This window comes from Eumetopias jubatus, unplaced genomic scaffold, assembly GCF_037043125.1.
Source record: "Eumetopias jubatus isolate StellerSeaLion01/CBP00866 unplaced genomic scaffold, mEumJub1_p1.0 scaffold_3, whole genome shotgun sequence".
NCBI classification, from domain to species: domain Eukaryota; kingdom Metazoa; phylum Chordata; class Mammalia; order Carnivora; family Otariidae; genus Eumetopias; species Eumetopias jubatus.
This window is the reverse complement of record NW_028274809.1, coordinates 39,615,111-39,631,101: the sequence shown is the minus strand read 5'-3', so window position 1 is coordinate 39,631,101 and position 15,991 is coordinate 39,615,111. Positions and strand designations below refer to the sequence as shown.

The 15,991-nt window shown below is 36.4% G+C and overlaps 1 protein-coding gene across 2 annotated transcripts in view; it reads right to left on the bottom strand.

Moving 5' to 3' along the window:
• DNAH7 (dynein axonemal heavy chain 7) overlaps positions 1-15,991 on the bottom strand; it is a 249,121-nt gene that overhangs the window by 89,308 nt on the left and 143,822 nt on the right. For both annotated transcript variants that reach the window (XM_088022077.1, XM_028121645.2), the window contains exons 41-45: positions 13,824-14,154; positions 11,318-11,664; positions 9,578-9,758; positions 7,031-7,216; positions 1,998-2,161 (exon numbers count right to left, since the gene is read on the bottom strand). In XM_088022077.1, coding sequence (XP_087878203.1) covers positions 1,998-2,161; positions 7,031-7,216; positions 9,578-9,758; positions 11,318-11,664; positions 13,824-14,154 — 1,209 coding nt within the window. The remainder of the gene's footprint in view (positions 1-1,997; positions 2,162-7,030; positions 7,217-9,577; positions 9,759-11,317; positions 11,665-13,823; positions 14,155-15,991) is intronic.

Genomic DNA, 15,991 nt, shown 5'->3' with positions numbered 1-15,991 from the left:
GTTCTGGCTCATTTACACCATTTTTTACCTCTTGATCTCCTGAAGTGTGAATTTGTTACCTTGAAAAATAATCACTAAAAGATTTGGAAACTTAAACGCAGAAATATTCATCTCCTATTATTATTGAAATATGACTGGACCCAAAAGAAAGAGTACATTTGCTGAAAAGTATGAAGGTACTTAGCCTCCAATGAATATAATGGTTGTAGATATCCTGCCAGGTGGAACAAACATATATAACCTGCCAATCGAAACAATAAAGACAGGACTACCATTATGTGGGACATGATCAATTACATTCACAAGTGCTTGGAAAAAGCAAAGTATTTTTTCTGAAAGAGAAAAAATAGCAATAGCAAAAACAGAAAAAATCTGATTATTCTTTAAGCTGAAGTTAACTGATACAGCTGGGCAAAGTAAAAGTGGGCTTCTAAACTTTCAGAAACCTCCCATCTGTGTCAATGTCTAATTGTATTCTCACATTAAAACATCAACACAAACTCTCTGTGTGACACCGACTTGTTAAACAATTTAAAAAACTGGCTGTCATCCTGTACTTGTGAAAACGCATTTAAAAATCTGTTTCAATGGCCAACTAATGCACATATTTATTAGATTCTATCATTTCTCTTCTGGATTGATTTAGATTATGAGAGCAGAGTACCAAGTACTTAATTTTCATTCCCCAAAGAAAAGCTTTGTAGTCTTTTCTCCAAATCAATAAAGTAATTACATTTAAGCTTAGTTCCTGAAAAAGTTCGTCCAAGTATGATTTACTTGGCTAAAAATATGGGAACCATGTGACACGGCTTTTCTTTTTTGCCTTAATTACTAGAAAGCTTTGAACTTAATTCAGGGCCCAAATGTAAGGATGAGCTTGTCTGAAATACCTAGAAGTAACTACTTCTTTAATTTCCCCTAGGTGGTCTCATCAGATTTTTACTTATATTCAAATTGCACTCACCTCAAATCCTTATAGAACAATTCAGAAAATATATGCTAAAGAGTGCATATATATATCAGGATCATTTGTTGAGCAGTAAAGAAACATGTTCATCAGAATTTTGATTTGTGGAATAATTTTCATAAATATTACATACACAAAATTTAAGAATAACCAGTCTTCACACATAGTAGTTAATTTTATTTTAAAAAATTCACGTGTCTGCCATTTGTTCTTTAAGTACTACAACATCAATTACCTTTTCAGTAGTAAACTAACAACTAATTAAAATAGTCATGTAACACAGAACTGAACATTTCTACTGAGGGTTTACCTGTGCTATTCCTAATCTCCTAAAACCTCCAGGAAGACTGGCCCAGTGATGGAAGGACCATGGTAACATGAACTAGGAAATAACACAAATCATGACTGTCCTCATACTGGGGCAGGCTGAAGTCCTTGGTTTCTGGGAGATAAGACCTTCAGGAAAGGTGAGGCTGGATGAGCCTGCAGTATTCTCCCAGCCCAATTTCCGTGGGCTTTGTCTACTAACCAGGACATTCCAGGAATAGCATCCACTATATCTTGAATGTCCCAAGCAGCCCAGGACCAGAAATGTATCCATATCTTTGAAGCTAGTCCCACACACAGCAGGGACTAAGAATTTGGTACACCTGAACCCATCACCACCAACAATCCACTGCTGCACATTTCATTAACCTGCAATAACAAAAACCCTGTAATTTTATGGGAATAAATATTTTGGACTTCATTTACTCATGGTAGGGTTTTGCTCCATTTGCCAAAAGCTGATTAAAAATTAAGTAGAAGTCATTAGGGTTTTTGGTTGTTTACTACAGTCTCCAATATGCAATCATTCTAACATTACTAGGAAAAGGAAGTGATTATTCATATTTAATTTAGCTAATTAATGATTTAAATAAAAATTTTTCAATACTATAAAAGTTTTCTAGCTATAATTGTTAAAAAGATGCACGGATAAATAAATCAACTGATTAATAGAGATCACTTGTGAGAAAAGTATTTTCCTTACATGATGATGATCCCGTTATCAATGGAAAATGAGTCGGAAGGTAACCCAGCAATATTCCAGGTTCGAATTGTCACAGCTTCTCCCAGGATACCCATAAGAGAATAATCATCAGAGCAGGGAATATCTTTCCTCTTGCACAAATTTGTCCACTCCTTGATTTGGTTCTTTAAGACATACAGAGAGATACAAAAATGAGGCTGGAGATCACCAAATGAATACTTTGTAAATTCCTCAACTACACTTTATTCCTTGAGTCAACAAACCATTGTTGAAACTGCACCTCAAAAACAATTTATCAGATTTTTTCAAATTATGACTTAGAAGGTCCACTATGCATTCAAATGAAAATGAATGATATCCAATGTTAATTTTAGATACATCACTTAATAGTGAAGTCAGAATTTTGCATCCGAAAAAAACAATTGCCAATATTTATTCTAAAGCTGCACTTGACAAAGTAGCTGGAGACCATCATTATTCTCTACATTTTCTTTAAATTACAAATATCCGGCAAGGCTAATTACGGTATTATGGAATAAAAGTAAATCTCCTTTGAAGTGGTAGGGGACACATAAAAACATTGTTTTCTGTCTCTTGCATGCCCGGTGGGGAAGGGACCATGGCAGGACTATCAGGCACCAACAAGGATCAGGACATATACTGGAGTTTGGGACATACCACCTGGGACACAGTGTGCTAGGCTGCTTGGAAATCAAAAAGGTACTTCCAGTCCAGGTGCACACTCAGGAAGTCAGAAGTCAAGGTCCAATTTGAGGTTACATATCAATGAGTTCAGAAAAAGTGAAAGACATGACCAGAGAAAATATAGGTGAGGAAGAGACATGGGGAGGAGACCCAGACACACAAGGTGTCAGTACCCGCTGGCAGGTGCAGGAGAATGCTGTGGGCACAGTGGGCACCACCATCTGCCCTGGGCTCCTGCTGAGCAGGCTCAACCAACATTCCCTTAGGTTTGCCCATGAAAGGCCACAACAGGTGAGGGGCAGTTGATGACTTTCAGGACCTTCATCAGTTATTTTGCAGAATGTCCCACAGTTGCGTCTCTATGATGTTCCCCCATGGTTCAATTCAAGTTATGCACCTTTGGCAGTAATGTCATAGAAATGATGTCATGTTCATTGCATCCCTTCATGGTACATGGTACGTACGGGATTTCCACTTGTTCATTTACTGATGACACTGATTTTTATCACTCGATTAAGGTGCTGTCTGCCGGGCTTCTATCTCATAATTTTAGGATCTTGGATATAATTAAAGCTTCTTTGGAAGGTGGGACACAACACAAGACACTCAGATGAAAAGCAGAACTTCTTGTTAGTTGTATTGCCAAACCAGAGAAAGCTGCCTCACAGGAGGATGCACCCAGATACAGGGTAACAGCAGAGGTGAAACCGTAACAGGTGGTTATATACACAAGCAGAATGCGGGAAGGATGGCTGGGCTGCACGGGCTCCCTGCGGATGGGGTAGTGTGAGGGATTCCACAGGTGCGGCAGAGGAGGGGCTGCCCCCCCCCCCCACTCAGCAGCGTTAGGTTGCTGAGGGCCACCGTAAGTTGAGTGCCTATTATAACCTGGAGTATTAGAGCCTGAGAAGGGAAATGGTTGGGGTGAAGGCTGAGCAAACTACCCCAAAGAGGAATTCAGAGCTTTTAATCAGGATTCAAAACCGAATGAAGGCAGTGCTTGTGAAATACTGTACTACAGCTTCGGCATTGCCTTGCCCCCTTTCCCTCTGTAATGAAGAGGCATTTTGTGGGGAGGTACTTGTAACTGTAAGGATCTAGCTTTGTCAGGCACTCATTTTTAAAATGTATTAATTTATGTCATTATAGATTTATTTTCTATTTTTTTGTCTCTTTCTTAAAAATATAATGGACATATAACATGATAGTAGTCACAACATGATGATTCACTCTTTGTATATATTGTGAACCCAAAATAGTAAGTCTAGTTAACATCCATCACCATATTTACAAAAATGTTTTTCTTATGAAACCTTTTAAGATTTTAGTAACTTTCAAATATGCAAGACAGTATTATTAACTACAGTCATCATGCTGTACAGTACATCCCAGGACTTATTTATTTTATACCTAGAAATCTGTACCTTTTGAACCCCTGCACCCATTTTGCTCACATCTTTTATTCAATTTTATCATATTTGTGGATTAGAAATTTAAGTGGCCCAATTATACGTCTAAAAGGGTACAGCAGCAGACAGTAACTGAAATGAACATGAGGTGCTCTGAACAAGCATCTCTATTTTAAATACAAGCAAAGAGCCTTGGCTAGTAGTCAGCTGGTGCAATAGATAGTAGAAATGAAAAAGTGACCATTAGGAGTGTCACCTTGGTGAAAATATCCACCACCAACAACACTGTTCTGACTTTGACTGTTGGCAGGGAAAATGAGAAAGTTCAAATTAATTCAACTCCAGGGCTTACGTGTCCTCACAGCACTGTGGGATTCTGTTTCAGAGATTGGCATGGGCACGGCAATTGAAATACCCTGGGCCCAGTTATCCTAGAAGAATTGGAGTTTTCTATGTCTTATTTATGAAGAGTGCCAGAAGTTCTACAAAGGGGTTGATGAATAATTAACAGCTACTCAGATTCAAGCTTGGAAGGAGGGGATCCAGCTATTTATCGAGGGCTCTTGGTATCTCGAGACTTTGATGCTCGAAAAGAACCAGGATTGTTGGAAGGCTTTTTTGTCTTAGTTGGGTTTCCCAGAAGCAGACTCTGAGACGAAGATTTATTAAGGAAGGGATGCTAGGGGGAGCAGTGCAAGGACTGGGAAGAAGCCAACACAAGGTGAGGAATCAGCCAAAGTTCTGCAGCGGGTGGCTTTGGTTTGATCCTACAAGGAGGATAAGTTAGTTCTTAGAGCTGTTCCAACCAGAGGGAAGGGAGGACAACTCTCAAGCTCCCACTTCTGTCAGTCATTCATTCAGGCACACCCTAGTGGGAGATAAATCCCCAGGCAATTCCAGCTCTCCAAACACTGGGCAAAGTGGATTCTAAGAACCCAAGGGAAGTCTGCCAACAAAGAGCCACAGGTGCTGGTTTTGGACATGAAAGTTCAGGAAGTCAGGCAGGCATTTGGGCAGACACTGAACTCGCCACTATAACCTTATGCTTACAATTGAATGGGAAAATTTTGATGGGGTGTAACCTGACAGCTGCCCTGACCCGAGAGAGGGGGCGGGTCAGAGGGGGACATAGAGAACACATTCACAGGAACAGCAACCTTAGAGACTCAAGAAAAGTAAAAGTCTAGGTAGCTATAGTGAAGCAAGGCAGGGGTAAAATTGCCTTCAAGCCTTCACAGAGATGAACTGGGATGGGATGACATGGCTGTTTGAATCAGGGGTGAGGACAGAGGATGTGAGTTCATAGGAGCTTGGAGTTTTGGCTGTATCTGTGTCTAGCTTGAGTGTCACTGTGCTTCTGCCAGGAAACTCCAAGGTCTCAGTTCTGGACCTCAGGGCTCTGGAAGTGGTTGTCTGTGCAGTCAGCAAGATCCAGGGCCTCGGAACACATGTGTCAGAGAGGGCAGGGTGGGGAGGCAAGGGACTTTCAGCATGGCTCTGGAATGCTAAGCAGGAGCCAGTGCAGGTGCCCAAGGGTGTGTTGGGAACCAGCAGGGGAGGGGAAGGGTGGCCGCCGCTACCCCTACCATTGTTCCAAATTGATATAGGAGAGGAGAAAGAGGGCTAAATGAGGATTCAAGGGACTGCAAGTCTCATTCTTGCTGTGTCATTAACCAACTATGTGGCTCTAAGCAATTCCCTTCATCTTGATAAGCCTCAGTCTCTGAAACCATAGAGCAAACAAATCTATTACCAGATAGTTTCATGCTAAACATTAACTGTTTGAGCTACAGGATGTTAATGCCTTAGCAGCAGTTATTCAAAGATACAAATGAACAAAGCGAGGAAGAATATGAAGGTCATGTACCAGGACCAGGGCAACCAGATCCCAAAGAGACAGAAAGACCATGTATATGAAGATTTTAAATCGGTTTGGTTAAAAATAAACAAACAAACTAAAACACGTGGCCTCCAAGAATCAAGCCTACTTAAGAGAAAGCCCCCAAATTAAGTAAGGCTCAGCTGAGACCAGGTAAAAGCAAATGTTATATAAAAAAAGAAAAGAAAAACAAAAACAAAAACAAAAAGTGAATTATTTATTCTTTTTCTACTTGCTTGACACCAGAAACTACTGCCAAATGTTTTAAAATTTCTCTCTTCTTATTCTCATTACCCTCCTTTTCTTTTTCTTTCAGTACTTTTAATTTTTCTAAGTCTCTCCTACTGCTTTGACAGGGCCATGTTCTGGGTTGGGTTCCAGTTCAATTTTTCAAAAGAGAACAGAACAATATGGGGTCTCATTCAGGAATGGACTGAAAGAAGGGAAGGAAAAAGCAGGAAGAAGAAATAGGAATGGGAACTGGGTCACAAAGAATGAGGCAGAATCCATCAAAGGGGTGGTAATTCGAAGCAGGACACTTGGCATTTGTTTTCTAAGACAAGAAACCACTTACAGATTCAGTTCTAGGCCAGCTTGCCTTTTCCTCCCCTGAAGTTTTAGTGTCTGAAGTGATTTTTGAAATGATTCATTATTGAGACTCATAGAGAGTAGTTGATTACACAAACATACACACCAAAAAAAAGATGTAAAAAAAAAAACCCTGATATCTTTATACTTGTTTAGGAACTGAAACTCTGTCATTAAGGGCCTACCATTTCATGTTACCTTTTAAAGTCAGTGTTTTTGTTTCTAAAACAATTTGATTTTAGAAGAATATTTGATATGGCATCTTATGGCTATCAAGCCAATTTACAGAATAACTAAAATACACAACTAGATAGAAATCACTTGGAAACATTTGTTCTTCATACTTATCAAAAAACCAAAAAGCAAGCCAACAAAATCCTCTAAGATTAGTCAGTACTGGCTAAAATGGGAGGGTCAGGAAGAGATCTTAGAAATCGACTAGTATTCGTTACCTGTCGATAGTTTGATGTAAAGGCACCTAGGTAAGCAACAACTCCTGAGGAAATGAGGATGTCACCTGTCAGGTTGATGTACAACTGCCCCAGCTCCAGAGCTGTAAGGCTCCAGCGTGTTTTCTCACCCCCAAGGCCTCCAATCAGCTGCTCGGCTCGTTCTAGCTTTTTGCTGCACAAGTCAACCTCAAAAATAAAAGTCAGCTCTTATCAACATCCACAGGTAGAAAATAAGTAAAAATTTCTGCAAGATTTTGCCCTCTGAGATAAATTCTTTTTTTAATTACAAACTTTCATCTGGAATTTTTTTTTTAACTCTAAAAAAATGTGAGCTATCTCACTATGAAGACTGGCAAGTCCATGACATTTGAGAATTGTGTTCATAATAAAGTATGTACAGTAAGTATGTATAATGAAGTATACACAATTTATGCTATTTTTAGTGGATATTCATCACATAATGCAAGAATAGCTCTATTTAAGGGAATGATCTACAATAGGAGACAATGAAATTTGCTTATGTAATAAAGGACAGTCTCTTGCAAATTAAATGTTTTCCCTCAAATTTAAATACTCTAAATGCATTTTATTTCAAATGTTCTATCAAAATCTTCCCCTCATTTAACTTATGGTTGACTTAATGATAATTTTAAAGGTTAAATGTTTAAAAGTTGTAATAATTTATGATTACTTGCAAAGCACAATTTTCAAGTTGTTAAATTTTGTCAACCTACTCACACACTTGCAATTAACCTTCAATTAGGACATCAATCAATAGCTGAGAGCCTACTTTGTGCAGAAGACTGTCAACCAAATTTGATTATGCGTAATTAAGCAATGTGATTAAAAAAAGAAAAAGGATAATTATGAAGGCGGAAAACTTGGGGAAAAGCCATTTCAACCCATGCAATGGCAATATTCCAGTAGAATACCTGAATTATTGTAGTTTAATTTTAAGTGACTTAGCCTCATTATTCTTGAATAAAGGCAAGAGTAAGCAAAGGTTAGCTTAAGGTTCAAAATGAAATGACTGACATGAAGAGAGGAAGTAAACAATTGATAAAAGCAGAGGCATTTAGTTTACTGTGGAATAAGAATTTGGCTTATACTTGTTCCTAATGCTACTAATATTTATATTAAATAAATGCTTTTAGACCAAAAGATACAAAATACTAAACTGGTTTATCTAAAGATAGGCTTGAAAAAGCAACAGTATATAATTGGGGTATTTTTGATACTTCCTAAATTTAAATCTTTTGTCCTTTAATTTTCCCTCTTTTAATATCTTCTGTCTTCCTGGCTTCTCTCTTCATTCTTTTTTCAGCAATGTTTATAATAAATTGAATCATGTATTGGACTACAGTAAAGTTGCCATCAGAAATTACTAAGTAAAAATATTTTAAGTAAAATTTTGCCCCAAAAGCAGATTTTTAGTACACATATAAGCATATATTCATTTTACATGATCATGATTTCCAACATTTTATCACAAAAAATAAAAAATTTCAAACATACAATGGAGTTGGCAAATGTTTACAGTAAACCACATACCCACCTATTATATTGATTAAACTAAAACTGACCACTCGGACATCATGCCCTGTAGTAAGTAATATTTCTAAAGATGAGCACAATGTCACATATTTGTATAAATACAGAATTTGTGGTCATATCCTATGGGAAAAAAGTCTGGGAAAGAGCACAGTTATTAAAGTCAGATTTTAGCCTTCATGCTTAGAAGCTGGGTTGACCATAGGCAAGTTACTTAACCTTTCTATGCTTTAGTTTCTACAAAATGATACAAAAAGATGACCTCCCTCAGAAGGCTGTTTTGAGAATAAATGAGATAATACATACTGTTCCTAGAACAACCGTGACTTGAGAATAAATAATACATACTGTTCTCAGAACAACCATGACTTGCAGAGTAAGCACTCAATAAATACTGACTTTATAAAATATTTTGACTTTTCCCAGAACATAATTAGACTTGAGCAGTTACTTATTATAAACAGTATCACCTTTTTTAGTCTTAAAATAACTTTCAGGGGACACAGTATGGTTCTGGGTATTGAGTTCTTATCTCTACTCTGCCATTACCCCTTACACACCTAATATTTTGGTTCTCCATTTCCTTACCTATAAAGTGAGGAATTATTTAAATAATTTAGCTTAATATTCTTAATATTCTTAATATTCTTAATAATCTAAGGTAGAGATGATTGACTTCTTTTGCGGGGGAAGGGCTGCAAAACTAAAAATTTGGGGCTTTGTGGATCTAGAGGCAAAACTGATGCTATTAGGCAGGTATTTATACAACCATTTACTATATAATCATTAAAAAAGTCAAAACTATTTATTATTATTATTATATATTAGCTTGTGGGCCATACAAAAATGGGCAATGCTGGATTTGGCCTGTGGGCCATCGTTTGCCAATCCCCAACCAGGAAGAAAACAGGAGATGTAGCTATTACTTGCTGGTGCAAGCATCATTCTTACTAAAGTAATTAGGATTTGCCCGTATTTGTCTATAGTGTTACATACCTGGTTTTCCAAATCAGCCTTCTTCTGCTTATTCAGCTCAAGGGTATCCTGAAGCTTGGCCAGCTTGTCCTGAACTTCACGCAGGGCGGCCTGCTTCTTACGAAGACCATCCATCGCAATTTTAAGCTCCCCTTCGGCAGCAGCCAGCTTTATCTTTTTAGGAGCTACTATTTTTGCCACCCTGCAAAAAGTAAAATCAGAAAATTAGATATGCCTTTTATACTGTAGTACACTTTCTATCACTGAATTTGTTTTTCTCTGCTTACTATAAGTCAAAACACATCTTGAGGCAAAACCTATGCTGGTTTCCATATTCCATATTTCATCAAACTATCACACCTGACCCCAGCACATAAGAAATGATTAAAATAGATATCAAACATGAATAACATTTTCAAATAAGTAATTTTTTTACCTAATATAAAGTATTAGATTATTGATAGTATGAATATTGGTGGTTTTCAAAAGGAAAATAGTCTATTCATGTAAAATATTGCAGTATTTATGAAAACTAGTCTATTTCATTAAAGCTTAATTCTTAGGAAGTGAGGTGTTTCATCTATGTCATTTTGCTTTTTAAAAATTTTCAGAATACATCTTTAGCTAAAACCAGCCATCTTATAATTATGTATGTTGGTAATAGAAGGGACTATATAAGAAAAAGAATGGATCTAAATTATCTTCTATCTGGAAAATGGGGTCAGTGATGTTAGCTTTCTAAACAAACGATAAAATATTAAATTAAAATTTATCATTAACACATCATGGTCCAAAACATATACAGTGTATAACTATATATACAATGATTCAAATTGTGTGTGAATTTGAAAGACATCCTGTAATATTCGCTTTTTGAAGAATAACCAGTAATTTTTGCTGTTTTGTACACAATATAAGTGGTTCTCGTACGATCACCAGAAAAGACTCCTTGTCTTACAAAGAATATATATTATACTAGTGGTTTTCAAAATGTGGTCCAAGACATGCTTCATCCCCTTTGGGGAGTCCATAGCATCTCTTGTCTAACTAAACATCTGTGTGAGGCTGTATTTTCTTCATATATTTCAACTGAAACAACATATTGCAAAAGATTGAATGAAGATGCAGATCTGAGAGTCCAGCTATCTTCTACTGGCCACATATTGAAGAGATTTGCAAAAATATAAAACACCACTACTGTTTTCCTAGTTTTTTTGTGAAAAATGTGAATTAAAAAAATAATTTAGGTAACATGTAATGTATTTATGAATTAATAGTGTTTTAAAATTTCTCTATTTCAACTTCTAATATGGTAGATAAACACATTTTTCATGGGATGCCTAGGTGGCTCAGTCAGTTAAGCGTCTGCCTTCAGCTCAGGTCATGATCTCAGGGTCCCGGGATCGAGTCCCACATCAGGCTCCTTGAGCTCAACGGGGAGCCTACTGCTCCCCCTGTTTGTGTTCTCTCTCTCTGACAAATAAATAAATAAAATCTTTAATAAAAAATTTTTTTGCATATTCAAGAATTTTTAAGAGTATAAAGGGTTCCTGAGTCCAAAAAATGTTTAAGCATCACTGTATTATACTACATAATTGTTATGGTCTTGCCTCTAGGAAATATGTACACACATAGCAGATACTAGACATGATTTTCCAGGAGCCTCTCACCTGTATAGCTTTTAAGTTTTATAGTGTCTAAATGACCAAACAGGAAAATAAAACACAGGGTTTTGTTGTTGTTGTTGTTGTTAGTACTTACTTATCATACGAATCCATTGCTATGACCCATTTGCACAGACCTTCGGCTGCTGTGGAAGCATTTCTAATCTTTTCTGGAACAAAATCTGGATTTGGAATATAATTTTTTCTTATGATATTCATATATGCTGCAGGAATGTTGTCCTTGTCATATTCATGAAGTGACTGTAGAAATCGAATGTCACCAAGAAGTCTCTTAGCTGGACCCCAGAAATCTTCTATTTTTTTTCCTGAACCTGTTGGGTCAGGGATTTTGTCAGCTTTGATGCCTTTCAAGATGCATATAGCTTCCATAACAAGCTTGACACCAGCAGGAGGACTCTTCATGGATTTTACCACTGTAATGTCCTTGAAATAACAACATGCTAATTATTAAAAAAGAATTGTTTGTTTATGCATTACTTGTAACTGGCTCTTATTTTCAAACTAAATCATAAGATAGTCACTCTGTTCATTGGGTAGAAATGGTAACAGCGATAGAATTCTGTCAAAACACCATTGAGAAGTTTGTCCAAAAGGGAAAGTTAGAAACAAAAAAGAATAATGGAAATATACCCTAATGTGAGATTACTTATGACATAAAGTCTACTTCAAAAACACATAAAAGAAATCTGGCTGTTGCAAAATAAGAGTGTTGTAGCTTCTTGAAACTTATGGAAGTAATAGATGCAAACATTAGAAAAATACAGAGAAATTATACATACTAAGATCTCCTATAATCCCATAATATCTAGGTAACTACTGCAAATATTTTTTATTTATACTTCTATATATTTTTCTATGTATGTATGCTATAAACTGGTGAATATGCTACATTTTGACCAATGGAATTATAGTCTACATAACATAACATGCTGTTTTAAAACTTTTTATATTTCAATAGTAAGATATAGTGAACATCCTTACGTGCTATGAAACACCTACATCATTTTAATGGCTGCATGATCTCAGGTATAGACATGAGCCATAATTCTCATGCCCTATCTATATTTTTTCCTCTATTTTTTTTTACTATTACAATTGCCATGTTGAATTAAGAACTTCATATCCTTTATTTTTAAAGCTTTTGACCCATATTGACAATCTATTCTCCAGAAAGTATCTAAGGGTTCCTGTTTTACTACATATACCCTCAGCAACAAGGGTAGGCATTCTGATAAGCCAAAGAAATCCTTTATTAATCTGTAGTTTTAAAAATACAAGTGAGGTAGGATACATTTTCATATGTTTATTGACTATTTGTATTTCCTCTTTTGTGAATTACTTCTTTGTATCATTTACTATCTTATCTTACAGCTATTTTTGTCTTACTGATTTGTAAGAGCTTTTTACATAGAGGCATATTAATCTTTTGTTTGCCATCTAGTTCAAATATTTCCCCCGAGTGTTTCTACACTTCTGTCTGTGATGTTTATATCAAACAAAATGTGTTGGTTTTTAGGTACTAAAATTTATAACTTAAAAAGAACTAATTATCAGTTATGAAAAAAACAGAAGAGTATCCAGAGCATATATATTACAATTTTGCTTAGCTTTTTTTTCTGATTTCTCTCACATCTAAGAAATCCAAGGTCCTGATCCACTCTAAGATATAAAGAGGATCTGCATTTTCTACTATTTTATAGTAGTGTAATTATTTATATTTAAATTTTAATCACTCTGAAATCTATATTGGAGTAGGTGTGAAGAAAGAACTTAATAGTCTCTCCTCACCCAAAAGTTTAACACAATTCTCAACACTATGTTTAAAAATTCACCTTTATCTTTCTTAATTGAAATATTCCCCTCTCATGTCTAAATTTTTATTTTATTTTTTTTAAAGATTTTATTTATCCGATAGTGAGAGACACAGCGAGAGAGGGAACACAAGCAGGGAGAGTGGGAGAGGGAGAAGCAGGCTTCCCATGAAGCAGGAAAGCAGGACCCCAGGATCATGACCTGAGCCGAAGGCAGACGCTTAATGACTGAGCCACCCAGGCACTCCTCATGTCTAAATTTTTAATACCACATTTCATCCAATCTAAGACACGCTATTATAAAGTATAACATTGTAGGCCATATTATTAAGTATCACAAAAATTAAAAAAAACCCAAACACTAACAAACATTAACATGATATGTTATCACATCTACTGTAAGGTGTATGCCAATTATGAAAGTGTCTAAATATGAAAAAGGTGCACCTTAGAAATAAAATACACACTTAGGTCTTATGCCTCCGTCCACCATTGTACTGCAAAGTTGTGCAAAGTTCCTGAAATAACAGAGGTTTTAGGGTAGGTTCTAAAATTTGGCAGCTTCCTCCTTTTCCAAAATTCTTAGTCATGCACATGCACTTCTTTTTTCAGGTCAATTAGGAAATTCTTTTGCTAATCTGAAAATGATTTCGATTGCATTAAATGTGGAGACTAATTTGGAGAGGCCGACTTGACCGTAGCCCACAGTAGTGAACACCTTCTTGAACTACGATGCTGTGTGTCCCAGCAAGGGTCTGGCTGTGCTCTCACCTGCGCAGTGAGAGTATCCAGGGCAGACAGTGCTGACTCCAAGATGGGCAGGGCCTCTGCCAGGTCCGCGTCGCATTCGTCTTTGATGGCTTTAGCGGCCATAGCTTGTTCATTTGCTATTGTTTCATCAGCTTTCACTACTTTTTCAGTTTTGGCAACTTCTACAGACTCCCTCTCGATGATTGCCATCATTTCATCCACCTCTTTGCTAGCAACTTTTAATTGAGGATGTAGCGCCTCCAACTCAATTTGCATTGTAGCTACTTGAGATGCGGCAGAATCCAGTTTGTCCAAACCCACTTCATACCTCTTTTTCATTTTCATGACTTCGCTGGAAGCAAATAGATAAAATGAGGTTAGGCATCAAGTTCTATATCCTTCAAGGAAAAATTGAAATATTCTTGACCTTTTCAGGCTTTTTCCAGGCATAACTAAAGGAGTGGTATAAAAGATTTTCACATAACAATTTGTCAAAAATTATTAACTTTAGAACACTGGGTTATAAACAATTAAGAGCAAAAAGTATGCCTTGTTTGTTTTTGTATTTCCAGGGCCTAGCACAATATCCAGGCATATAACAGAATTTCAAAAGTTATTTTTAAATTTATTATATACTAGGTATAGGCAAGGAGTGCTCTTTATCAAAATGAATGGTGTACCCCTAAAATTAGTCTCTTTGGGAAATTCATTCCTACAACACTACGGTTCCTTAAAACCTTTTTATAATCACATCTTTTAAACAGACTTCAGTGCCCAAAATATATTATTTTGAATGTTGCCAAAGGTGGCAAATGATTTTAGGAAGTATTCAATATCTTGAAATAATTTTTTATTAAGACAAAAATGACAAATAGGATAATAATAAAACTCAATACTTTTTGTGTGCCGAATGATTACAAAGTAATAATAATTGACTAGGAAGATAATAATATTTTAATGTGCTTTAAACATTTTATCTGCATTCATATATGTTCTCTGGATAATTATACATTATATGTAGAGAAAACTCTATAATTCATTTCATTTAAAATATTTGATACACCATAATGTTTCAAAGTAAAAGGTGACACATTTTAGAAATCATCCTCAAAAAGGAGGTTGGAGTAGGTAAAAAAAACAGCCTGAAAACCGTCTAAAGGCAGAAGCATACCCTTCACCTGAGGGCTTAACTGGCTCAAACTATAATAGGTAACTAGAAAAACATTAAAAAGACTGCCACAGGAGGAAAAAAAAAAAACACCACCTAGGGGACTAGATATATGATACCATATTATCTGTGAGTTTGGTTTTAGCCAAAAATTTGTCGAATAAGAACAGAAACAAGAACAGGAAAGCTTCCATATTGTGGTTCATCCCATGTGATGATTTGCTAGCTAAACTACTGGTGTCCTAGCAGGTGACCTGCTAACTTGCTTCTAGGGTACCAGAGTACCTGGCTATATAGAGATCTGAAGGCTTTAGCTATTAACGGAAGAGTAACCACAGGATGGGGATCCTCGTTGAGGTAAAGGAGAATTTTTTTTTAAAGATTTAAAAAATTTTTTTTATTAGAGAGAGAGGTGGAACAGAGCAGAGGGAGAGAATCCCAAGCGGACTCCCAGCTGAGCATGGAATCCTATGCGGGGCTTGAGCCCATGACCCCAAAATCATGACCTGAGCTGAAACCAAGAGTTGGACACTTAACCAACTGAGCCACCCAGGTGCCCCGTGAAGGAAAAATTTTTTTTAAAAGAGGAAGATTTGAAAGGAAAATAAGAATACCTAAAAAATGCCTAGAAAACTATTACTTTCAATCTTCCTATAACTTTGTACTTCATTTTCATAATATTTCTTTCAGTTAGGATGGCCTTAAACATTTTGAGTGTACAGAGACATAAGTGATATCTAAAATTTAATAAGAACCTCCAAAAAGTTTTAATATCCTTAGATGGGAAAATATGGGGGGGAAAAAGACAAGATTCCATTAAGTTAAAGATTGTTAGATCTACATGGAAAGACAATTGTTTTGACAGCCAAAGCAATTATAAAATTCAGTCAAGTAATGTAGCTACCTTGGGTAGGGGTTGCAGATTTCACTAGGTAGATGCAAAAAGTAGTAATGATGTGACTGAAACACAGGAGTATGGATCATGGTACCTAGGAAAGCTCTGATGCCCCAGCTGCAGAAG